General features: G+C 45.0%; 1 protein-coding gene across 3 annotated transcripts in view; it reads right to left on the bottom strand.

Moving 5' to 3' along the window:
• The window catches only part of DYNC2H1 (dynein cytoplasmic 2 heavy chain 1), a 413,010-nt gene that overhangs the window by 329,659 nt on the left and 56,595 nt on the right, over positions 1-26,756 (bottom strand). For all 3 annotated transcript variants that reach the window (XM_066586361.1, XM_066586352.1, XM_066586344.1), the window contains exons 23-35: positions 26,341-26,496; positions 25,196-25,310; positions 19,768-19,938; positions 17,950-18,332; positions 13,247-13,379; positions 13,051-13,168; positions 11,143-11,255; positions 10,944-11,063; positions 7,985-8,123; positions 5,884-6,092; positions 2,121-2,303; positions 1,146-1,328; positions 838-1,061 (exon numbers count right to left, since the gene is read on the bottom strand). In XM_066586361.1, the coding sequence (XP_066442458.1) occupies positions 838-1,061; positions 1,146-1,328; positions 2,121-2,303; positions 5,884-6,092; positions 7,985-8,123; positions 10,944-11,063; positions 11,143-11,255; positions 13,051-13,168; positions 13,247-13,379; positions 17,950-18,332; positions 19,768-19,938; positions 25,196-25,310; positions 26,341-26,496 (2,247 nt within the window). The remainder of the gene's footprint in view (positions 1-837; positions 1,062-1,145; positions 1,329-2,120; positions 2,304-5,883; positions 6,093-7,984; positions 8,124-10,943; positions 11,064-11,142; positions 11,256-13,050; positions 13,169-13,246; positions 13,380-17,949; positions 18,333-19,767; positions 19,939-25,195; positions 25,311-26,340; positions 26,497-26,756) is intronic.

Genomic DNA, 26,756 nt, shown 5'->3' on the forward strand with positions numbered 1-26,756 from the left:
TCACCAATGCCTGTAAAAAAAGTTGGGTGCAGTCTCGTTGTAAATAATTATCTTCTCCTCAAAGGAGGAGTAAAGTGTACTGGCAATAAATTCTCGGTTATGGTAATTTACAGAGCATGTGTGTACCGGCGTCTGTGGTAGTGGTCTTTCTCACTGAAGGGATGGAGTTTCCTTCCCACCCTCCTTCCTTCGTAACAGTCTTAGTTTATCCTAGGTAGACCAGACCAGGACGTCCCTTGCCTGATCCTGGAAAGAACATGCTAGGCATGAAAGAGACAATTCCCAAAAAGGAGGGGGGTCTATACACTCTGTTGAGATCATAGAGTTTGGTCCCAAGTGATAAATATAAACTAGCAGGTGCCTGGGTAAACGGAGAGGCATAGTGACCTCTGGATCTATATTGACCCAAAAACTGTTAAATGTGCTGCTGATAACCCAGGATAGACTGTCCATCACCATCAACTCCATCTAGGATGAATTGATATTGGAGGCCTCCTCGTGACTTTAAATGTGGGGGAGCATGGAGGTGGAGAAGGTACAAATATCCCTCCTATTAAATGGGAAGAACACCCTTAAGCCTACCTTCCTAACAGACTGTACGTTAATCTTCCAAGAAGAAGCCTACATTATATTAAAAGCCCAACGATTTCAATGAGAGCTGTGCCTACAATTATGAATGCCAGCAACTGCACAGGGGTTGGAAAAGTGGCTTCCGCTCCGACCTCGGTGTGTGCCAGCACTGACAACCGGCACTACCTGGAAAACCCCTGTAAGTGATCCCTGAAACGACAGAGACGGCCCCTTTTAATAAACGATGATAATACTCAACATACTTACCTAGCTAGGTTAAAGATTGCCACAAGTTTCCGACCCAGTGTCTTTGCCTCCTTAAACCCTTCGGAGTAAAGAATAACCTCGGCAATGAGCTCATTGTCCGGTCGGGACATGGCTACCGGACGGAACAGCTGCTTAAGATTATCAGGCAGCTTCTGACGTCCCCCATAGCCCTTGCCAGCAGGATTCATAGTGATGAAGATACCAGAATTGGGGTCCAGCTCCACCTATAAGTAAAACGTAACGAGTGTGAAGTGATATAAAGTGTTGAAAAGAAGTAAAACAGATAATTAAAATGAATGTTACTCCACCTCCTTCCCTAGTAGCTCGCAAGTCGCTCTGTGGTTCTTTAAAGAATCCTGGATGGTTTGGATCTGCATGGACACCGCAGAAAGAACGGCCTCTTCAAGTCTATTGAACTCATCAAAGCAACCCCAAGCTCCACACTTCACCAAGCCAACAAAGATTCTCCCCATAGATTTCACATCGATCCCCTAGGCAAAAGCACACACAATAAAAGGATATATCTTTACTACTACTGGTAATTACACCTAAATGTACTTCTATATGACTGCGGTCAGCCTCCCTTAACATGTCATATGCTAATTCTATAACAAGTAGAGGCCAATTTCACTTATAGTCCCTTTACATGCGCTGAATCCGCAGTCTGATGTAATGTGTCGATCGACATACATATCAATTGGCACTAGGTTCATTTTCTTTTTTCACAGGCCAATAGGGACAAGTAATTACTAATACCATCACTGGTCCCCGTAGGCCAGCAGTATACCTCCCTGCTCACACGGGGAGATGTACAGCCTATCAGCGAGCATTTCAATCAGATAACCAAGCTGATGAGCCAACAAGTGTATGGCTGAGCGCTGGTCCCTTTACATGGGCGGACTGTCAGGACAACAAGTGATCTGAGGAATGCTTGGCTCTGATTAGCCCAATAGAAGGACCATTCAACTCTGCAGGAAAGAAAAAAAGGGAGATAATTACAGCTTTTAATGTACGAAATGTTCCAAGCTGGCTATCGGTGAGTATGGCAGCGAGTTCACTGCGCTTGACCGCGTATCTCACAGCCGCTGTCATGCACAGTGCAATTTTTGTCTGCTTTTGTTTTTTTTTTTTTTTTTTTAATTCTCCGCTCTATTTTATAGCTGAGTTGCACATGTAACATCACCCATTTGCAATAAAATGTAGAGTATTGCAATAATCTGTGTATTATTGGAGTATAACTACCATCATTACTGGACTTTAGTAAAACAAACCGGTCATTTCACCTCATCACAGTTGAAAACCAGCACTTGTCGCCCGAGAAGTCCACCCAACGCCTTCACCGATTCTGTTTTACCAGTTCCAGCGGGACCGTATGGATTTCCCCCCAAGCCCATCTTTATGGCCTGAGTCAGAGTGAGGTAACACTTGTCTGTCAGAGGGGTATAGACCAATTTGGGAGCATTGCCCTAAAACCAGAAGGAAAAAAAAAATAACATTACTTAGAATAAATTCAAGAAATGCTCTCACCTCTATTGCTGAACATGTATGAATCAACTATATAAACGCTGCTAATCACATCCCTTAGGCCTCCTTCATACGGGTGACACGGCATTGCCGCGAGACAATCGCAGCGATATCACATCGCTGCACTGTGTAATATCGCTGCGTCTTCTCGCAGCAATACCGCGATTTTGTAGCATCACGTGAGGATTTTCGGGGGGGCTTGAAATATAAGCCCTACCCTGAAAATAAGCTGTAGCTGAAGGAAAAAAAAAAAAGGTATACATCACCTCTCCTGCGCTGTCCGGGGCACCGCCGCAGCTTCTACCCAGGTCCAAGCACTGATCATCATCTTCATCTTCTGGCCAGGGATTGAAAAATCCACGGCTGCTGGAAGCGCTAGCTGTGATTGGCTGATGCTTGGCCAATCACAGCCAGTGGTCGATGAATGGCTGTGAATGACGCTTAGCCAATCACAGCCAGTGCTTCCAGAAGATGAAGAGAAGAAACCGTGCAGGAACCCGGGGAGAAGCTGCGGCGGTGGCGGAGAGCGCTTCTAAGATGATGTATCTTTTTTTTTTTTTTCCCTGCAGGTGGGGCTTAGATTTAGCTTTGACAGTAGGATTTCCTACTGTTAAAGTTGCATCGCACCACGATGAGACAAAACCTCACAACTCGCGGGCATATAGCCAGATCTGTGAGGTTTTTGTGTCTGGTTGTAGCATGCTACAAACATCGCATGTGTGAAGTAACCCATAGGAAAGCATGGGCTTCACATACATGAGATTTGTAGCATTTTAGCAACGCAACAAAATCGTGCGAATTTGTCGCCTGTGTGAAGGAGGCCTTAAGGTGACACTTACATTGTTATAAAAGCAGCAGATGTCATATTGCAAGCACACATATTACTGCTACATGGTAAATAGAAAAAGTTGCAATCAGAAAAAAAAAGAAAATCAGTTTTTCCCTACTGTATTTGCTGCTGAGAAGTGAGATTTATAAATTACATCTCTCACGGGCCAGCGTAGCGCCAGATTCATTAATATAACACAAACCCAGTTCATGAATCCGTCGAGGGCGGAAAACAAAAGCGGCCCGGCGTTGTTTTCCAACACTTTTCAATCTAGAACTTTTTAGTAAGTGTATGATCACTGACAAAACCCCACTGAAATCAGCGGATTTTTCAGAATAGCAGCAGAGATCTCCCAAATTCTCAACCGAGTCATTGTAGAATACATGAGCGAGTATAACAAATACACACAAGTATCTGGTCTCCCCCCAAACTGGCCCAGAACTGCAGATAAACCAGGGACAGTTACAGGAAACGACTGAAGGCGATACACAGATGAGCGCGATCCTTCTGGAACCTTAATGACATTAGCACTGATACTTCCATTAACTCGCCCGCAGTGCATCGCCTTTTAAACAGTGACTCAATGCGTTTCGAGGACATGGGCACATGGCCAGGTAAACCAGGTTTTGAGAATGGCAGTTGATAAAGCCTCTATTTACATAACGTTTACCTGTCACTGTGCTGTGTTTTTGAGGATATATCAGCATTAGAGATGAGCGAGCGTACTCGGTTCGGGTGTTTTTGCACTTGAGCACCGCTTTTTCCAAGTAACTGACTACTCGGTCGAAAAGATTCGGGGGGCCCGGGGGTGAGCGGGGGTTGCAGAGGGGAGTGGGGGGGAGAGAGAGCTCCCCCTAGTTCCACACTGCTACCCCCCGTTCCGCCACGTCGCCCCCCGAATCTTTTCGTCCAAGTAGTCAGTTACTTGGAAAAAGCGGTGCTCAAGTGCAAAAACACCCAAACCGAGTACGCTCGCTCATCTCTAATCAGCATGCCTTGTAGCCCGACCATCTGTATGTACCACTTGGCATATATGAATGCAGCCACAGATTAGAGTTGATGCTGGGGGACAGATGGCTGGGATGATGTAGTGAATCCTGCACTGAGCCGGCGGTTGGACCCGAAGACCCTGGAGGTCCAACTCTAGGATTCTACGGCTATGTCCCTCAGGTTGCACCTTCTTGTATCGGTTATGGAAGGATCAGCTGTTAACACCTCTGACAAATCCGAATCACTCCGTAGAATAACTCAACAGATCCTGCGTACTTCACTAGCCTTGGTATTAAATGTGCCAATCATTCTGACAGACTCCTCATTCCGGCACGGTCAGAAAATATTCCCTACTTTGGGCTTGTGCAAAACTATGAGCCAGATTAATTACATCCTTGAATATCCTCTCTGTATAAGCCTTTCTCATCTCCTTTGCCTCATTTAGTACATATCCTCGGGGCAGTGTCAACGTAAACGCAGGAACGGCCCCCTTGGGGATCCCCTTCTTTGAGGGAAAATAGGTGATGGCTTCTGCAGTTCTGGGCTAGTTTGAGGGGAGGCCAGGCGCCTGTGTGTATTTGTTATACTGGCTCGGGTAGTTAATCGGAATAGAAAGGTTATAATTTTAGGGATTCTAAAATCAGCGGATTTTCATTGCGCCATTCAATCACTGTACTGCAATGACTGAGCTTCATGTTAAAAGTCCACGGCACTTGGTCAACAAATAGAGCGGCTGCAGATGTGAAATTCTGCGACTCTTCAGCTGCAGATGTTTTCCTCTGCAAGTAGGCTTTGTTACAGCCCCAATCACTTACACTGCCCTGTACACCGCTGCGGAGCGGAGGCTCATACTCTGCAGCCAAAATTCCACAACAATTCTGCTGTGTGTGAACTCGCCCTAAGCGTGTTACACCGGTGTAACGCCGAAGCCCCACCTACATATTTGGTCTAAATGCCACATTTATATACAGTAAATACATTGATCTGCCCCATAGATTACAGTTTCGGAGGTGTATGGACAAGTCTACAACTCACCAACCCTCAGTGCCTGCAAGATATCTGCTCATCATCGACCTCTTATGGTTTTTAAAGTTCCTTTATATGTTCCATTATATATCTGTGCGCGTCCAGCGTTAGCATCATGCAACGCAACAGGAAATCCCAACAAAATCTAGCAGTGTAAGGTATTTGCTGAGTGCCAGCAGGCCCTCCGTTGAGGTCTACATACAGGGGGTAGACAAAAATATGGAAACACTGTACGAAATGCATGGCTTAAAATCAGTCTCAACACGTCTTATTGAAAACGAATTTATAATCCCATGTGACTTAAATGGCGGTAATATAACACAGAAGTGAACGTCTGCCTTAGCAACAAGGTTCCATTGGTCAGGGGTTGTTACCAGCCGGCTCCCAAAGCCACCCAGAGCAGGGCAAGAGGTGAAGTAAACACAAATTTGTTGGAAAAGCTCTCAGTCAAGCAGGGGTCAAAAGGGCAGCTTAGCGCTAATAGCAAAAATCCCATGAATTTCGTATAGGGTTTCCATATTTTTGCCCACCCCCTGTATATTCTTACTGTCAGGATACTAAACACTTGCATTGCCTCCTGAAGCCTATAATAAATTGTGCACCCCTGGACTAGTGCATCCACTGATCTCTGTAAGGAACACTAAGGGTCAGACAAGGCGCCTTAGACCGTGAAATACCTGATACTCATAGGTGTACTCTATCTCTGCATCAACCATCTGCACATAGCACTTCTTATCCGGCTTCATGTAGAACCGCAGCCGTTTCTTCCACGGCCAGTCATCCACGGCATGGACCTGAGCGCGGATCAGCTGCTTCACCACATCAATGTTATGAATGACGTCCAGAATCAGCGCCTTCAGCTTCAGCTCCAATATTACAGCATCGTCTGCAGTGAAGAAAGACAGAAGACAATCACACTGAATGTTAATAGCCGGCTGCACTTCTGCTTCCATTCCCACCTTCATGTCAGGGCACAAAAGGAAGCTCTGACCTTAGCGAGACTCACCTGTCAGATGCCCCATGTAACAATACATGATGGTTCAAGAAGAATAGCGCCAAAGTAAGGCTGATTTAGCCATATATGAAGAGACATACAACAGCCAGAATGATATGAAGAATAGGACTCCCCAAGCTGTTAAAGCACCTTATATATGTTCGATGCTGGTGAGAAGACAGATTAAGTCAGTCGTCAAGTTTGGCCTTTCCGCACCCTGACAAATCCCCTGCAGCGGAGGGGTCTTTAGGCCGTCTAAGTGTCACCTGTCCACTCACAGCCAACATCTGTAAGGTGCATTAAAAACTTAGAGTTCTTCTATCTTTTCAGGTCATTCTGGCTGCTGTAAGTAAAATCATGTATGAACAAGTCAGCGCTACTTCTGCGCCAATTATTTTTGAACACCCTGTATAATCTCAGCCCGCAGCTACACGGGTGGAAACAAAGCGTTACACACAGACAGTTGCAGAAAAATGTATGAGACTTGAATCAAAAGTCTCCCCATATGAGGTAGATGAAGAATATGTATTAGTATGCAGATTATGGGGCCCTTTGTTATGGAAAATGCTACAGTGTTTTAGTTAATAAGTTGTCAAGTGTGTAATATAAGAATGTCCTTTGATTGTCAGTGACCAGTAATGCCAAATCGTAGATTTCACACTACGTACACGCAAAAGTTTGACTTTGAGAAGTTGGATAATTGGCATGTTTGAAATGGGGGAATCACATGATGAAATGTCTCGAAGGTCTAGCCATAGGGCAAGACCAGTAGAGTGGTTACTCATTGGTCACAGGACGGCTCTAGTACTCGCTGACCTCACATAGGTCACTGAAGAAGGACGCCGCCACATGAAGACCGCTAAATAGTGCTAATATTAGCTGCAGATAGACGAGCAACTGCAGCACAGATCCGAGCAGTGGTTGGAGTCAGAGTCCCCCCACCAACAATTATAAACTGACTGCTTGATGCTGGGTTACATTCTTGGACCCCCATGTATTGTGTTCTGTTAACCCAATTTCAGTGCCAGAAACAACTAACCCAACATACTGCTAGACGCAACTGGACACACAAATAGAGAACAGCTGTGTTAAATGATAAGACCTGATTCTGTCATGGACAAATTGATAATTGCCAACCTATCCATCAATGATTTGGAGAAAGGGGCCACCTGCTGTGACTTTCGAGCCCCACACAGGTCCAACCAATGCAGTCATCAGTTATGACAGCAGAACCGAGTTGGTGGTTGTCGATGGCATGACTGCCAGCCAGTATGTGGACCAAGTGGTAACACCCTGTTCTCATACCCTCCATGACCGCCATCCAAAATGTTCTATTCCAACAGGATAATGCCCGTCCAAATACTGCAGCCATGACACGACATGACAAGAAGGAGTCACGACCATGGATTGGCCCGCATGGTCCCTGGATTTATCCCCAACAGAACATGTCTGGGACACTATAGGTAGATTCATTACATTACATGGCCATCCACCACAAACTGCACAAGTCATGGAGAAACCCCAACAACAAAACTGAACACATTGATTCAATGCCTGCAAGGGTCTAAGAGTGTATAGGTGCGCATGGTGGGCAAACTTCTTACTGAAACCTGCACCGAACAGTAATAAACATTGGTTGATTCATTCCAATTTGCCATCATATATTGTGGTTATGACTCTAACAGGTTTAATGAAATTCTGCCAATTCCTTCCAGGTGGAACACTTTCAAATTCCACAATGTAGTTAGTAATGATTTACAGTCCACAGCAAATAGTCTCCTTACCTGCAACGGATGTATCATCAATACTGGTGTAGTGCTCAAGCTTAGCCGTCAGCTCTATTTCCACTTCATGAAGATTGTAACCACGAATGGCATTCTCAACATCCTCCGTGAACTGAATCTGCTCAGCTAGACATAGGATCTACAAGATAATGACACTATATAACCACAATAAGGAGCTTGCTTCCTTCAGCATAGTATCAGAAGTACAGCTAGATGTTTCCCTACATCATAGGGGAGTACAATGGAAGGGTAAAGCCTCTCAGTAAATAGTGATTAAACATTATGTTGTTAAAGGGGTATTCCAGGACTCTGAGAACTTTATCTATTGATGACCAACAGATCATCAATAGATCAGCGGGGACCCGCTACTCAGATCCCAGCCAATCATCTGTCTCCTGGTGCCGCTGTCACTAGGGTCAGTGGAGGAAGCAGCAATAGCGGTACTGGGAACCAGCTGATCAGCGGTGGTCCGAGCGGCAGGATCCCAACGACCATCTGCTGATAACTTTCTCTATTGATGATTGAAAAGGCAACAGAGTCCTGGAATACCCCCTCAACAAAGGAAAAATATACATTTTCATAAAAAGCACAGCAAAAAAGACTGTGTGGTAGAATCCCTAGACAAGTCCAGAAACTTGTCAGTTTGGCCTTGAAGATGCAAGTCCACAGGCCACTGACTTTAAAAGGAACCTCTAATGTAGTTTGAGCCCCATATAAACTACATTAGAGGCTCAAAAGATGAGGAAAGGGGAAGTCCGGGGATCTTCTTTTTTATACTCACCGGATGCCCCGTTCTTGCGCTGTGATCCCATGAAGTTGGTGTGTGCACACAGCTCGACTCCTTTCAGCTGACTGTCTGTATACGCTCTCCATAGAGATGAATGGTAAGCACATAGCAGTCTGCGAAGAGTCAGGCTGTACGAGTACGCCAACTTTGCGGTAACACAGCACAGGAAAGGGGCACCTAGTGTGTATGAAATACAGCTCTTCAGACTCCCCGTTCCCTCACCTGGGCCCCATAACCGAGTTTATGGGGCTCAAAAGTGATGACCGTTTCCTTTAACAGAGTGCAAGTCAGTTCAGCAGCAATGACCTATGACCCGTTCTATCACGCCTCTTCTTGACGTTTCCAGCGTCGTGTATGGATCTCTTCACATTGTAGTCATTGCTTCTGTTCTCTATTGATACAGACAGTTAAATGCAGTGTAGACAATGCTCTGTGAGATAAGCATCTTACACTCCTCACCGATACATTGTGGCAGACTAGTAGAGAGATTTGTGCAGCTGCTGCTGAGGTGTTTGGTTCACAGAGCATTGTCTACACTGTATACAGTTATATCCCCTTCTCAGCTAACAGTAGTTGTGTATGGGGTTTGCTGTCCATTAATGAAAAACGTTCTCATTCACTGACAGCAAACAAGTGCTTTTTAGAAATTTTCATCGCTATATTGATGAAATATTATTGGCATAAAACTGGAAATCCCTTTAAATAAAATAAGACGCACTAGCGTAATTCCTTAGGTCCCTTTCTTCTTATGTAAGGGCTCGGTCGGACAAGCGTGTTTTAAACGCTGCTACAGCAGCATGTAAAACCGCGCTTTTATATACGAGTCAGTATGTTGCTATAGAAGCACTAACACAGACCCTTTTTAGAAGCACAGAATCTGTACTTTAAAAAAAAAGAATGGCCAGCGAGTGCCAACTCACCTGTCAGCTCCATGGTGGCGTTGTCCAAGGTGCTTACCATAGGCTCCTAAGGGAGCCGTGGAAGCAGGCTGCTCGCACCACAGACATGTAATCGGCTGTTCCACGCACCTACAGGCAGCCCTGTTCACGCGTATAATCCCTGCATGTCGCCAACGTTGTTTACATGTTGCTTAGCAGCGTGTAAAACAAGCGCGTCTGACCGAGGCCTTAGTTTGCGTTCACACGTCACTGATTTGCTGTGGGTTTGGATTTTGGTGCAGATCTGCTGCAGATTTCACCCCTTCAATTTGAATGCAAATCTGCACCAAAACCCAAGACAAAATCCGCAATATCTGAATGCACTATGAAACAGGTTTTCTCAGCGTTAAAAGTTATCCACAGAAGAAAGGATAAGAGTTTGATCACTGGGGGTCCAACCACAGGAACCCGCATTGATCCCAAAAACAGGGTCCTGTATTCCACGGTGATAACGGAGTGGTGGCCAAGCATGCCTGTTGCTGTTCCATTGATTGTGCATACTCAACCGCCGCTTCATTCATTCCAGAGTGCGCGCGCAAGAGGCCCCAGAGTGCGCGCGCAAGAGGCCCCAGAGTGCGCGCGCAAGAGGCCCCAGAGTGCGCGCGCAAGAGGCCCCAGAGTGCGCGCGCAAGAGGCCCCAGAGTGCGCGCGCAAGAGGCCCCAGAGTGCGCGCGCAAGAGGCCCCAGAGTGCGCGCGCAAGAGGCCCCAGAGTGCGCGCGCAAGAGGCCCCAGAGTGCGCGCGCAAGAGACCCCAGAGTGCGCGCGAAAGAGACCCCAGAGTGCGCGCGAAAGAGACCCCAGAGTGCGCGCGAAAGAGACCCCAGAGTGCGCGCGAAAGAGACCCCAGAGTGCGCGCAAGACCCCAGAGTGCGCGCAAGACCCCAGAGTGCGCGCAAGACCCCAGAGTGCGCGCAAGACCCCAGCAGTCAGTAATTTTTTGATTGTTTTCCTCTGTCCAGGTGCCTGCTGTAACACAGAAGCCCAGACAAGATGGCAATCCTATATTTATGTAAAGAACATATAAAAATGCACAATGAGGAAGTTACAAATGATTAGAAAACCATGTCCATCGATCAATTTGTAATTAATGGAAAAAATGTAAACTTAAAAAAAAAACGTCATGAAACCTCTCCCAAAGATCTGTGACCCTCGTTATCTCAGACGCTTACAGCTGTAGTCTAGTTTTGTTTCAGAAATAACAAACAAACATACTCCGAAAACGAATAAACCTACTTGAGACGGAAAGCGCAGAGGATCTATGGTGCCGTGCGACTGCTTCCCAGCCGCCACACACTCCACCAGCAACATCTGCAATGTGGACTTCATCTGAATGGCCAAATTGCTCAACCAGACCTGCAGAAAACAAGCGGTGTGATGAGCGGGCCGGCAACAGAGTCGTCGGGTTTCTGTAATCGGATTCGGCGCATCTCACCTCAACATCCGTGGAAACAAGAACCTTGTTTGTCAAGGGAACCACCTCTCCTTCCAGCGACTTCATGGCGATGATATGCTTGTAGTCCTTATCAAACTCAACACTGTTCACTCCTAAAACACAAGTAATCAGAAAGGCTATTCAAGGTGCGATCCAGCAGCTGGGGCGGGGCGTAGGAGCGGACCACCAGAATGTCCCATCATCTGAGAATAATGCTCATTGCCAACAATATGTTTCCCTCAAAACGATGGATACATCTGAGCCTAACAGACCCCATTATAAGTCGCGGCCAGTTGGGGGTCGCTGGTGTTTGTCGTCCGATGGATCCATCAGAGCGCGGTGGCCTTTTTTAATGATGGAAACCACAATGCAGATGTGAGCAGTGCAGATGTGTGTCAGATCCCGCTCTGTGAAAAACAGACTGACTTTAACCCTTTTCTATGTCTGTGCCTCAAGCTTACGCATTGCAGCCCAAACGGAAGGAAGCCCAATTTTTTTCTGACGTCACTTAGCAACGATCCTTAAATAATGGAGCGCACATATGTCAATCTATGCTCCATTTTTTTGTGGACGCACCAACTTAGACAGCAACGGTCATCTGAGAAACTGAACCGAAATAGGACAAGCTGCAATTTTTTTCATTCATTCATTCATTCATTCATTCATTCATTCATTCATTTTACACAAACCATTGACTGGTGTTAAAGAATAAACCCAGACACAAGCGGATGATAATTATGCTACATGTGAATAAGGCTACTTTCAAACATGCGAGTGTAATATCGGACTGTGAAACTTGGCTCGATATCACGCTCGCCAACGTGCGATGTCCCTGCAGATGTGAGGAGTCTGTGTGTTAAAAATGCCTCGCATCACTTCAGAGAAGTAGCGATCCTCCACCGAAAGCTTTTAGCCGCAGCAGAAGATTGCGGATTGTTTCCCATTGTTTTCAATAGGAAACCTTGCCTGGCACTTCCATGCCATGTGATGCTTTAGAGAACAATGGGCGAGGTGTTCCGAGGGAACGCCCGAAGATGGGACATGTCGCCATTTTTCACAACTGAATGCAGGGGGGGGGGGGGGGGGGGGGGAGTCGCTCATGTGTATGAGCCCATTCCAAAGTATAGGGTTCATATTCATGTGTCTCGCAGTGCACAAATCTTGCATGATTTTCTCAGCAGTGTGAAAGCAGCCTCAATCAGGCACAATAAGCCTGGATTCACACAGGGCGTATTTTCCGCGGTTTGGCTGCGTTTTGCCGTTGCATATCCGCAAAACGGAAAAAATGCTGCATTTGCAGTGCAATTCAAACTCAAATGTATTTTGGCAAAAAGCTGTTCTCACAGGACAGAATTTTTCCACACTGCTGCAGTGCGGATTTGTTGCTGCGGCGCTGTTTTTGTAGATGCAGCATGTCAATTCTTTGGACGTTCCCGCGGCAGCTTTTTGTCCATAGGCCTCCAGGTACGCAGCAAAAACCGCGGCTCAAAATGCTGGAAATACTTTAAAAGTGCTGCGGATTTACACAAACACTCGTCATAACCTGCGGAGATTTCCATGCAGAAAAAAAAAAACGCACAAAACATGCAACAATAAACGCAAGACAAAATTGAGCTTCGAAGCAGTTTTGCCGCATAAGCGGTCCTGCTGCAGCCAAACCGCAACGGAAAAACCACATGAAAAATGCAGCAAATCCTCCCCATGTTAACCCAGCCTAATGAGAAACAACCCGTTGCTAAAAGATGTAGCAGAAAAATGATGGGGGCCTGTGTGAGGTTTTTTTAATGACTCCACTTCCATATGGAAGTGACCTCAGATGAGAAAATGTCCGTTTTTTTCTAACAAATGCAAAGACACAGTATCAATGCTACCTGTAGGAGTCAATAACATAAAATGTAAGTATCCTACCAGCAAAAAGTTTCTTAAGGTGAGACTGGATGACGGACGGATTTGTTGACTGGCCCAGTATTTCCAGTAAGTCATCGTCTCCAATGAAGTAAAATCGAGGAAACGCCGAACGCTTTTCCTGTGACCAAAAAAACATGAGATGTCATTGCAGAAGCCTCATAAACATACAAAGGTAATGACTGACCCCGCATCATACCTCCAGAAACTCATTCAAGGACTTCTGGCATCTCTGGAGCTGATCGAGGATGGTAATCAGCGAGTTTCTTATCCCGACTCGTGAGGTCAGCATGGTCACTCGGTTGTCCCTCTTAATGTCCGACATTATTGATCTGCGAAGAAGGAACCGAAGAAGAAATAAAAGTTATAGCACAAAAAGCATTAATGACACTGAAAAGGAGAAATATAATTCTTTATTATTAGAGATGAGCGAGCACCAAAATGCTCGGGTGCTCGTTACTCGAATCGAACTTCCCGCGATGCTCGAGGGTTCGTTTCGAGTAACGAACCCCATTGAAGTCAATGGGCGACCCGAGCATTTTTGTATATCGCCGATGCTCGCTAAGGTTTTCATTTGTGAAAATCTGGGAAATTCACGAAAGTGATAGGAACGACACAGAAACGGATAGGGCAGGCGAGGGGCTACATGTTGGGCTGCATCTCAAGTTCACAGGTCCCACTATTAAGCCACAATAGCGACAAGAGTGCCCCCCCCACCCCCCGCACTGTCAGCATAACGATCGTTCTCCTCTGCCATAGCTGTAACAGCTGTGGCAGAGAAGAACGATGTTAGCCCATTGAATTCAATGGAGCCGGCAATACAGCCGGCTCCATTGAAAGCAATGGGCTGCCGGCGAGCGCGGGATGAATTTTCGGGAAGGGCTTAAAAATATAAGCCCTTCCCTGGAAATCATCCTAAAATGTGTAAAAATAAAAAAAATTTATACTCACCTTTCCGCTGAAGCCGGAGTTCAGCCGCGTCTGGCCGGCAATTCTCCTGAACTGCTCAGTGTAGTATTCAGCAGCCGGGGATTTAAAATCCCCACCTGCTAAATGAGCTGCCTCTGATTGGTCACAGCCTCACCAATCAGAGGCAGCTCTCACTCACACCCATTCATGAATTCATGAATGGGTGAGTGCTGCCTCTGATTGACAGCTGAGAGCTGCCCCTGATTGGTCCCTGCGCTGAGCCAATCAGAGGCAGCACTCACCCATTCATGAATTCATGAATGGGTGTGAGTGAGAGCTGCCTCTGATTGGTGAGGCTATGACCTATCAGAGGCAGCTCATTCACCTGCTGAATACTACAGAGAGCAGTTCAGGAGAACTGCCGACCAGACGCGGCTGGACTCCGGCTGCAGCGGAAAGGTGAGTATACATTTTTTTTTTATTTTTTTTTTTTAACACACATTTTAGGATGATTTTCAGGTAAGGGCTTATATTTTTAAACTCCTTCCCGAAAATTCATCCTGAGATCGCCGGCAGCCCATTGCTTTCAATGAAGCCGGCTGTATTGCCGGCTCCATTGAATTCAATTGTCAGTGCTTGTTTAATCGAGACGAGTACCGCGTGGTGCTCGTCTCGAGTAACGAGCATCTCGAGCACCCTAATACTCGAACGAGCATCAAGCTCGGACGAGTATGCTCGCTCATCTCTATTTATTATGCTAACAATAGACTACTATATGCAGTACTTCTGGGGGTTGTGCCAAGACCACAACCCCTGTTCATATGTCCCATTAGAGCATATAAAACACCATAGAGTTGGGTCCTTGTTAGGAACATATAGATTGTATGATTAGGTAGAATCTTATTTTGCTTCCTTCAGACATACATTAACTAAAGAGTTATTTTTCTGTTCTAGACAGAGAGCTGAAGTCCATGTTCAAGAAGGTACTTATGGCGGTGTAATAAAATACAAATCTGTATATCATTAAAATAAGTTCACACATAAAGTTATGTTATCGTGCGTCTGGGAGGGGGATCAGCTGTGCATGTTTTAGATAAAGGACTGCACACAATAGGATTGGTTTTTAGTCTCATGGTAGAAAATGACGTTTTACTGTCATGAAGACCAGGAAATTGAAACATAGGCATTTTATGCTAAGATAGTTCCGTAAAGTTAAATTTTTATACTAAGACAGAAGCCATTCACGAGTACGAGGACGCTCTACTCATCCAGGTCCTGGAGAATTGCTCTGTCTTGGCGTCAGTTTAAAATGGGCTTCTCCGGCTGACGATATACAAGGCACATGATGCTGCCTCCCAGTGTCACTAGGGGGATATATGGGACAAAATAGCTGCCAACTAAGACAGGAGGGGGTTATGTGCCCTTGATTTCCAGATCTACTAGTCTGTTATTAGTGTGCAATGTCATTTTCGAGCAAAGTGTGGGGAAAATACACCCAGCGGGCACACAAGTTGTAAGTGGTGCTCCAATTATAGGTAAAAAGGCCACATCTGTAAGCGAAAATCATCCTGCCGTCAATCAGCGATAGTGTGTCCGTCCAAGTGTCACACAGAGTTCTCAGAAATCCACCATCAGAGCGAGAGGGGAATTGAACGTCCGGCTGCCGACTGTGTGGAAGATTCTGCGCAAACGTTTGCGATGTTATCCCTACCAACTGCAATTGTTACCCCTTCTGAAACTGGAGGACAAAGCAAAGTGATGGTCTTTTTGCGCAAGTATGCAAACTAATGGAAAGCGACAGATTCATGGAATCTTTAGTGATTAAGCCGACCTTCCAGCTTTCAGGCAACAAACGTAATGTCAGAATCTGGGGGAGGGAAACCCAACATGTCTACGTGGAGTGTATGGTGACTCACCCAAGGTGAATCTGTGTTGCGCTATAACCTGTAGGAAAGTGTTCGGCCCCTTCTTATTCTATGAGGAACAATCTTGGGGATTTTGCAGCTAGACGCTATGGATGTGGCTTCTGCTGCAGCTGGAACAGGAAATCCCAGGTTTCATCTTCCAACACGACCGGGTGCCCCCCATTTTCTTATGCCTTGTGATTTTTTTTTTTCCTCTGGGGGAGTATTAAAATAGTTAAAGGGGTTGTCCCGCGAAAGCAAGTGGGTCTATACACTTCTGTATGGCCATATTAATGCACTTTGTAATATACATTGTGCATTAATTATGAGCCATACAGAAGTTATCAGAAGTTTTTCACTTACCTGTTCCGTTGCTAGCGTCCTCGTTTCCATGGAGCCGTCTAATTTTCAGCGTCTAATCTCCAGATTAGACGCGCTTGCGCAGTCCGGGTCTTCTTTTCTCAATGGGGCCGCTCGTGCCAGAGACCGGCTCAGTGTAGCTCCGCCCCGTCACGTGCCGATTCCAGCCAATCAGGAGGCTGGAATCGGCAATGGACCGCACAGAAGAGCTGCGGTCCACCGAGGGAGAAGATCCCGGCGGCCATCTTCAACCGGTAAGTAAGAAGTCACCGGAGCGCGGGGATTCAGGTAAGCACTGTGCGGTTTTTAATTTTTAACCCCTGCATCGGGGTTGTCTCGCGCCGAACGGGGGGGCTGTTGAAAAAAAAAAAAAAAAACGTTTCGGCGCGGGACAACCCCTGTAACACTAAAATAGTTTAACTTGATCCCCCCATTTTGGTGGATCAAAACTAGTTAAACTTAGTTTAGTAGCTGAAACCCAAGATGGCGGACTCGGCTCATATCCTGATTTTCTGGGTGCTGAAATTACACCCATACTTGCTACTTGTAGCAGTCATGAGTTTACTATTGCTATTAAAACTAGGCAGATCACCTGACTACAGTCACCATGTAGGATATATTTCTTCTAGGCTCCACCTTTCATCACAGATGAAATGGACTTGGTTTTGCGAATCTTAGAGCAAAAAGTGCTGGTGCAAGACTTTCCTTAAACCAAGTTCAACAGCTCACCACACTTTAACTAAACCTGGATCAGCAGCCTGGTTGGTGCGAGCTGCTCTAAATGAATAGGTTTTAAGTAAAAACAGTTATGCGCTCGTGGAAAGAACAAAATGGGGGTAAGTCAAATGTAAATGCTGTCCCTCCCGCAAGAAACGGAAAGCATAAATAAAAGTATAAAATGGCACTTACTCCGAAGGAGGGGGGTGTATAAAACAAGAAGCCCCCTCCTCTGTGTGCCGACTCCTCAAGGTTCTCTCTGCGGTCTCCAACCTGCTCAGCTCTCCATTGGTAGCCAACGGTTACGTCCTGTACGCTCCACGGTTTACTGGTCGGGCATGCTCAGTGCCTTCACATTCCTCTGAAACAACAGTGAGCCGCTGGGGGGCGTCGCAGCATCACACCACACAGGTGTGGTGTGATGCTGCGACGCCCCCCAGCGGCTCACTGTTGTTTCAGAGGAATGTGAAGGCACTGAGCATGCCCGACCAGTAAACCGTGGAGCGTACAGGACGTAACCGTTGGCTACCAATGGAGAGCTGAGCAGGTTGGAGACCGCAGAGAGAACCTTGAGGAGTCGGCACACAGAGGAGGGGGCTTCTTGTTTTATACACCCCCCTCCTTCGGAGTAAGTGCCATTTTATACTTTTATTTATGCTTTCCGTTTCTTGCGGGAGGGACAGCATTTACATTTGACTTACCCCCATTTTGTTCTTTCCACGAGCGCATAACTGTTTTTACTTAAAACCTATTCTTTGTTTCTTCCTTGGGGGCCCACTCTCCTGGTGAGAGTCCCCCCTTTTTTATTGTTATTGCAGCTCTCCTCCTACAAGGAGGATTAGAGAGAAGCACATTGGGGAACCCGCTTTATATCCATTTGGCGCTGTCTGAACCATTGTCTGCTCTAAATGAAACAATGAAAGAATTCACTCACTGACAGCAAAGATTTAAAAACTAGTAAGTTAAAAAATAAAGAAATAAAGAAATAAATGAAAACTTGAACTGCACCCACCGGAAGTCTTCATCAACTCTGTTGAATCGAGCTTCCTCTCTGGGAAGGGCGCCGCGACCAAAGATGGGTTCCAAATACACCCATTTCCTCTGTATTTGGTTTAGATTCTGCAAGTATTCATCCAGCTCTGCCAGCTTTCTCTCCCAAATGGACACCTTATCCTCAAACCCTCTGTAATAGGGAGAGTCTTTCAGAGACTGCAGGAGACATCGGTTATCTCCCACTTGATTGACGATGTCTTTCCAGTCTTTTATCAGCTTTATTGTCCGTTTTTGGCTATCCTCGTAATCCGTTAATGTGAACACGGCGCCGGCGCCCCAGATGTCTAATTCCCGGAGAGCTTCTCGGATTGTTACTTCCCCCTGGGCGCGGCTGTTCAAGTCCTAGTCAGAAATTAAGAAGAATGAAGTAAAGTAAACACTTTGTTGGATACATAGTTTGGTAAGCATTGCGATGGTTGGAGTATTTAGAGGATCTAGAACTATAGATCATGTGCAATATAAAAATATATATATTTCAAAGCACATCTGGAAAAACTTTTCTCATAGATCAAAGGGCCACTCTGGTGATTTTTTTAATTCATTCATTATGTAGCTAGCCCCCCAGCATATATATATATAAGTGAGCTAGTGTTACTACCTTGCTTAGTTATTTCTTTCTATCTGAAACTCCTGTCCTCTTTTTCCTTAGAAGGTCATGTGATCTCAATTCTGACCAGCTCAGATCTACTTGGGGTTGTGTGTTCATTTTCTAGTCGGTTTCTCAGTCTGTTACATGGACCCTACCAAAGAAGCTACCTTGAGGGGGGATACAGACACTCCTATCACACAGTTATAATAGAGGAGATCACAGATCATCCTTCTGACTGTATACTCATGGTTTGTAACTTATTAGGTGAATGTAGAAGGTAATGATAATTAAACTGTCCACCCAGCAGGCAGAAATGGTATAAACCTTAGCTAATGTTGTGCTGATGCATCATGGGTTTCACCTTCAAGATAGTGCCTGATAACCACCATACAGGAGGCTGCACTGCATTTAGTAGCTGCAATACACAGAAGAGACCTGCAGAGTGCGACAGGCAATCAGCTGAGGGGTGCAAGCATGGAAAAATGTGATTATACCGGATGGGCCCTTTAAAAAAGAATATTTGGTCCTCAAACACTTTTCTATAGATCTGTGCGCATATTAGAAGCTCCTGATGGAGGCACACAAGACCCCTAGTCATCAGGGAGATTTATATTAGGTATTTTCACCAGTAATGCAAATTATTATTTTTTCTCATAGAAAGTAGAAGCAATGGTGACCTAAACTGCCGATGCCAAAGACACAAAAGGAGTTTATGACAGTCTTGCTTTAATACCCTTAACTTCTTGCAGAAATTGTGCATCTGCAGGAGAGGGTAGGTGTCTCTCAGGGAAAGTCAGACTCCCCACAGAGAAGGCAGAAAGTTTATTTGGGGAAGATCACACATAGTAATTTTAGCTGCAAAACGCACTCCAAAATCCCACAAAAATAGTACGGTACAAGATAAGCGAATGGGATTTTAGCGAACCCCATTTATTAGAGTGGAAGAATTCCACAGCGCAAAAGAGTCATGCTGAGGATTTTCAAATCCACAGTTTGCTCTATTGTGGAAAAGCGACCGATTTCTACTACAGATTTCATTTAATTCAAAGGCATTTTAAAAATTATATATATATATTTTTATAAATCTAATGCATGCTGCTTCAAGATAACACAGACAATAGGGATAAGATGCAAGAAGGAAAACATAGTGTAACTTCTCAGTACATCAGAAACAAGAGGGAAACTTACTTTAAGTTCCGACGCTTTGGATATTATCACATCGGCAACTTTCAGCAGATCTCCAAATAGCAATTTTTCCAATGTAGTTCCCTTGGGAAGTCCAAGAAGTCTGAAGAGGTCTAGCCAGTGATCTTGAGACAGGTGGTCACCACGTACATACTTCAGCACAGGAACCACCATCTATATTAAAGATAGAGAGCCATACATTTCATTAATTCCCCCTCAAAAGATTAAAGCGAAACATTAAAAAAAAAAAAAGAGGAAGCAGCTGAGGCTAACAGGCCACTTACTGCTTTGCACAAGAACAGTTCGAGCATATGTGTGAGTACAGAGATCCGCTTACTATGTGCGGTGGCTTCCAGCTGCATCTTTTCCCTACTTCAACAGGCAAGATGGGAGATAACTCCAATCCCAGATGTTGAATTCCTCAGATGCCACAGTCAAGTACTGACCACGGCCCCAAGTGGTTTTGGACAGAAAGGGTGGCAATGGTCGGCCATTGCAATCAGAAGCCTTACACTTACTCAGATGTCAAACATTACATACTGCAATATAGACGTACTTTAGTGTATTACTCTAGCAATCAAAGCATCACTGAGTCAAGTACCCAAGGCTAAAAAAAAGAAAAAGTTAAAAATAAATTAAAAAAGAAGAAAAGGGGAAAAAGGAAAAAACTTTTTCCCCTTACCCAATATTTAAAATTGTAAAATCTATTGTGCGCCATGTTCATTGGGAGACAAAGCTTAGACTGTGGGTATACCTACTGCAGACACTGAGCAAAAAAGTATTAGCTCCTCCTATCAGCTATACCCCTCCTGCTGGCACCAAGCTAATCAGTTTGTATGTAAGCAGTAAGAGCAGCAAAGTTGGGTATGAGAGAGAAAACTATCAATGCAAATATTAAAAAAGCTAAAAACATTTGAGACTGCAACACCGTGGGAACCATGTGAACTCCAGAGAGAACTTTCCAACTTTAACATGACAAGAAAGACAGATTTTACAGTAAGTAAAAAATTCTTGTTTTCTCGTCCGTTGCATTGGAGGACACAGCTTAGACCATGGGACGTTCCAGAGCAGTCCGCAGATGCAAAAGTGAGAAGCAGATGCAGTAGTGTGCACCTGATAGAATTCGGAAAATGTGTATAGAGAAGCCCAAGTAGAGGCCTTACACACTTGGAGAGAAAGCATGGCTGTGATCTGCCCAAGAAGCCCTCCCTGCCCGAGTCGAATGAGTAGCAATCTGGAATGGAGACTCCTTGCCCTTGGCAATGACAGCTTTAAAAGTCGCAAGGCCGCGTCTCGGACCATCTGAGATCACAAACAGAGTCAGATTGCCTGAAGGAAGATGTTTGGGAGAGGTATATTCTCAAGACTCAAATCAAATCCAATTTGTGGTGGAGGAGCGGCGTGGACAACACCTTGTAAAAAGGTACGGACAGCTGCCTTAGAAGCCAGGGGGGCGTTGAAACAGTATAGACAGCACAGACACCTGACACATCAGGAAGCAGAAACCCAATGCCATGTCCAGACCTTTATGCAAAACGTACAGAAGGCGATTTAGTGAAAAACTGGATCGAAGTTGAGATGTTTGTACCAGAAAAAAAAAAAAAAAAGTTTTACAGCCATGTTGGTAAACCCTGGAAAAGGAGGGCTTTCTAGTCTTCATCATGAACTGAATGACTCATTCTGCCAATCCACAACAATGGGTGACCCAAAGTAGGCATCCTTGATGTCGATGGTATCTACCACTTTTCAACCTTCAGAGAATTTGCAGATTCTGGCGAGACCCCTGGCTACTATTGAGAACGTACTGAGAATATTAGTAGTGGGTGTTGGCTCCTACCAAGTTTTCCATATCTTTGTGGGATTCACATATTCTATACTGATGTGAATTGGGGGGGGGGGGTCCCTTTGTCTTTCTATTTGGCATACTCTCTTACAATTCACATCAAACTGAACAAAATTACTTTTGAGGTGTATTGGGGTCCCTGATGTTCTGTGGCCTCCAGAGAAACGTGTGCATATAGTTAGGGTTGAGCGTTTCTCCATTATACCGTTATCAAGGGATTAACTTTACCCCACAAAATCAGTAACACTCTACAGCATATGGAAGGAATATCCAATACCTAGAAAGGGTGTTCGTTTCCCGGTAGTATTAGGAATCAATTATAGAAACATAGATGGATCTTTCCCACTAATAAACAAAGTAGTGATTATCTCATCGTTATACAAATATACTTCGCCTGATACTGTGAATATCAAAAGGTAGACATATTTATATATTGTGGCAAGGGGGTTTACCTGCTTCCGGATTGCAGACCTCAACATCAGGAAATGGGTACCACTGGTGTAGAAAGGCTCCAGGAGACTTGATTTTCTTAAACAACTGGACCGGCCAGCATTTATGCACAGCAAACAGCAACAAAACTCGTACAGCACACAAATGAAAGTTCAGGGTTCCACGACGAACAGTGTCACAGTCACCAGCCCCACCCAGGGCATCTGGAAAGCATCCTCCTCCATCAGACCAGGTGAAGGGTCCCAAACAGGTCCACACTGGACCTCCGGGTAGCAATCCTTTAGCTCCACTGAGCTATCACTTCCCCTGAGTCTGTCAGGATCTGATTCTTTTATCTAATTTCCTGCCCCACTCAGGTGTTTTCTCTCTGCGGCATCAGAATGGCTCTGTCTAGCAGCTTCTGCAGGCTATGCTTGGCACTGAACGCCTACAATATATAAAAGGCAAAAGCCCTCACTGGCTGACTGACTCTCCACTAATTTTCGGTGTCATACAAACTTGAAATTTGCCATGACCATTCTTTATGGCCTAAATAGGAAAAAAGTGTTCTCCACTATGTGTACATACTGAGGAGAATCTAACTGATCTCTGTGTGCATATACTGGGGAGAATCTAACTGATCTCTGTGTGCATATACTGAGGAGAATCTACCTCACCTCTAGGTGTACATACTGAGGAGAATCTACCTCACCTCTAGGTGTACATACTGAGGAGAATCTACCTCACACCTCTAGGTGTACATACTGAGGAGAATCTACCTCACACCTCTAGGTGTACATACTGAGGAGAATCTACCTCACACCTCTAGGTGTACATACTGAGGAGAATCTACCTCACACCTCTAGGTGTACATACTGAGGAGAATCTACCTCACACCTCTAGGTGTACATACTGAGGAGAATCTACCTCACACCTCTAGGTGTACATACGGAGGAGAATCTACCTCACACCTCTAGGTGTACATACTGAGGAGAATCTACCTCACACCTCTAGGTGTACATACTGAGGAGAATCTACCTCACCTCTAGGTGTACATACTGAGGAGAATCTACCTCACCTCTAGGTGTACATACTGAGGAGAATCTACCTCACCTCTAGGTGTACATACTGAGGAGAATCTACCTCACCTCTAGGTGTACATACTGAGGAGAATCTACCTCACCTCTAGATGCACATACTGAGGAGAATCTACCTCACCTCTAGATGCACATACTGAGGAGAATCTACCTCACCTCTAGATGCACATACTGAGGAGAATCTACCTCACCTCTAGGTGCACATACTGAGGAGAATCTACCTCACCTCTAGGTGCACATACTGAGAAGAATCTACCTCACCTCTAGGTGTACATACTGAGGAGAATCTACCTCACCTCTAGGTGTACATACTGAGGAGAATCTACCTCACCTCTAGGTGTACATACTGAGGAGAATCTACCTCACCTCTAGGTGTACATACTGAGGAGAATCTACCTCACCTCTAGGTGTACATACTGAGGAGAATCTACCTCACCTCTAGGTGTACATACTGAGGAGAATCTACCTCACCTCTAGGTGTACATACTGAGGAGAATCTACCTCACCTCTAGGTGTACATACTGAGGAGAATCTACCTCACCTCTAGGTGTACATACTGAGGAGAATCTACCTCACCTCTAGGTGTACATACTGAGGAGAATCTACCTCACCTCTAGGTGTACATACTGAGGAGAATCTACCTCACCTCTAGGTGTACATACTGAGGAGAATCTACCTCACACCTCTAGGTGTACATACTGAGGAGAATCTACCTCACACCTCTAGGTGTACATACTGAGGAGAATCTACCTCACACCTCTAGGTGTACATACTGAGGAGAATCTACCTCACCTCTAGGTGTACATACTGAGGAGAATCTACCTCACCTCTAGGTGTACATACTGAGGAGAATCTACCTCACCTCTAGGTGTACATACTGAGGAGAATCTACCTCACCTCTAGGTGTACATACTGAGGAGAATCTACCTCACACCTCTAGGTGTACATACTGAGGAGAATCTACCTCACCTCTAGGTGTACATACTGAGAAGAATCTACCTCACCTCTAGGTGTATATACTGAGGAGAATCTAACTCACCTCTAGGTGTATATACTGAGGAGAATCTAACTGACCTCTTTGTGCATATACTGAAAGGCTGTAAAGTACATAAGGAAGCGGCCATGGACTGCAGGGATGGAGCATGCCTTTAAGGCTAAGAAGGGGCTACAACCTCCAGTCTGGGGTTACATTTGAAAAAAAGGGGCATTACCTTTAAGGGTAAAAAGTGAGGAGAATGGGAGGGGTGGCACATTCTGCAGAGAAACATCAGTACATGCAGTCTGAGGAGAATCTAACGCTCCTCTATGTGTATATATATTTTGTTTCTCGGTTCCTTTGAAGTAACCACCTCTTCATAAAAGTTTCCGTGTGGGAACAACAGGTAAACACATGTACCAAATTAACTTGGGTGAAGCCGGGTATATATTAGCTGGTACATTATATAACAAAGCGCAGTGCTTATACTAAATGTTGTACCCATGTCCAAAATAATTGGATAGTCATAGCTTAGAGTCCCCTAAAGAGCAAAAAAAAAAAAGTCAGGGGGCACATATATATTAATTATGGCGGGCACTTTCCTGCCCAATACCAACACAGACTCCAATGAGAGCCCTTGTTAATCCTACAGAGAACCCGCAATGGACATATTTTCATGTAAACCACAAAGAACCATAGACTTCATTCTAAAGATCCATTCTGTTTCCTTACACAATATTCTCCTACTCCGGTCCCCACCCCCCTCATGGGGATTTCCTAATCGTTTCAAGAACCACAAATTTCAAAACGTTCGGGTCTCCATGGTATGGTGTATATGCATATAGCATATAGTAATTGCTGTGTTTGTCTGGGTTTGCGTAAGTATTAATATTAAAGTATACATTTTATGGGGATCTGCTTTAATCTCTAGGGCCATGTGCACAGCGATATATGCACACAGCACTGCCACAGTGCAACATTGTCACGCTGATAACTTCCCCTTTAAAGCATATTTCAGTCATCTTGTGGTGCGCACTATTCATTATTCGGTCATCGCACAACACATAAAGCTTGTTTATGCTCTACCTTGTATCTGTCGATCTCTGTCTGGAGCTTCACAGACATTGTGGTGTGTTCTTCCATTTTTCTCAGTCTATCATGCCAGGACAAGAGAAATTCTTCAAAACTGTAACATTTGCTCCTGTGAATGAGGATAACGTTGGAGGTTGTTTAGACCATCGAGTGTGATATATAGAGAGGGGGTAATGAACGGTAATGTTTCACAGGAACAATCTATACTCTGAATCGTCACATTTTGCTTACGTTTGTACATCAGTTGATCAACTATAGGATTAAAACCACCTACCAAACATTGTGTAGGTTTCACCTTATGCCATCAAAACATCTCTGACCCATCGAGGCATGACCTCTATCAAACCACTGAAGGTGTCCGGTGACATCTGGTACCAATATGCTAGCAGCAGGTCTTTTACAGGCAAAGATCATCTTTCAAACAATTGAAAGATTGACAGTTCTAGCGATCATTTTGCATGAAGTGTTAATGGACACTAATGTCCTTTAACACCTTATCACCTTCATTTACGCGTAAAAGGGCCTCCGGGAGCTGTTTGAAGAGAACAGCACGTGGGCTGCACATAGTTGCATTGTTCTCACATGGGCTGTCGGAGGAATACAATGTAATATCCGGCACCCGCTGAGAACCCAGTGTGCAGTCTGTGTTATCTCTCTCTAGTTGAATGATGGATTTTAAGCTCACCTTAAAATCATCGTTCAGACAAAAAGTGACCAATGGCCGCGTTTACGTGCAACGATTATTGCTCTTTTGCCATCGTTTGAATGAATTTTGAGCAATAATCGTTGCGTCTAAATGGGCCTTCCGCTCTGTAATTATGTGGTTGGGCCTTCATGGATCAGACTTGTTTTTCCAGCACATCCCATAGATGTTTGATCAGACAGACTTTTAGGGACATTGGAGGACAAGTCATCACCTTGATCTCTTGGTCTCATAATTCACAAACCGCTCCTGAATAATGTTTGCCATCTGGCTTATCAGACCACAAGATTTGTTTGCAGTCAGCAACCATAGGGCAGCTGCTGCATCAACTCTTTGCACATAAGCCTGCCCAGGGGCTGGATACAAGAAACCTGTAGGATATATGTGATCACAGCTTTGTTTTAACACCATTAAAAAGAGGGTAGCAATGTTATACCTGAAAGAGATCCAGTCTTCCCTCGCCTTTTCATTAAATCCTTGATAAAACTCCTCATATAAAGACCACGTATTTGTGCAGCCCTCAATATCAATACGTATCTCATCCGCCAGGAAGAAATCAGGAGCCTCTAGGTCAAAATGTAGGCAGTCCTCGCTGGAAGAAAAAAAATACATATTATTTTGATTCTTACAAAACAGAACGGATAGATGGTATGGTGTGGAAAAGGAGTGGAGCTACCTCAGCGGGGGTCAGTGCGGTGGTGGAGAGTAGGTCCTTGTCCTAACTAGGCATCCTGATGAAGTAGCAAGAAAGCCATATGCATGGGGTGCCGGGTGCAGCCAACCCAGTAGACATACAACCAGCAGGTAGAACAAAATGGTATAGATGAAAAGGTATAGGCGAAAATGCTGGGA

Source organism: Eleutherodactylus coqui, chromosome 1 (assembly GCF_035609145.1).
Source record: "Eleutherodactylus coqui strain aEleCoq1 chromosome 1, aEleCoq1.hap1, whole genome shotgun sequence".
NCBI classification, from domain to species: Eukaryota; Metazoa; Chordata; class Amphibia; order Anura; family Eleutherodactylidae; genus Eleutherodactylus; species Eleutherodactylus coqui.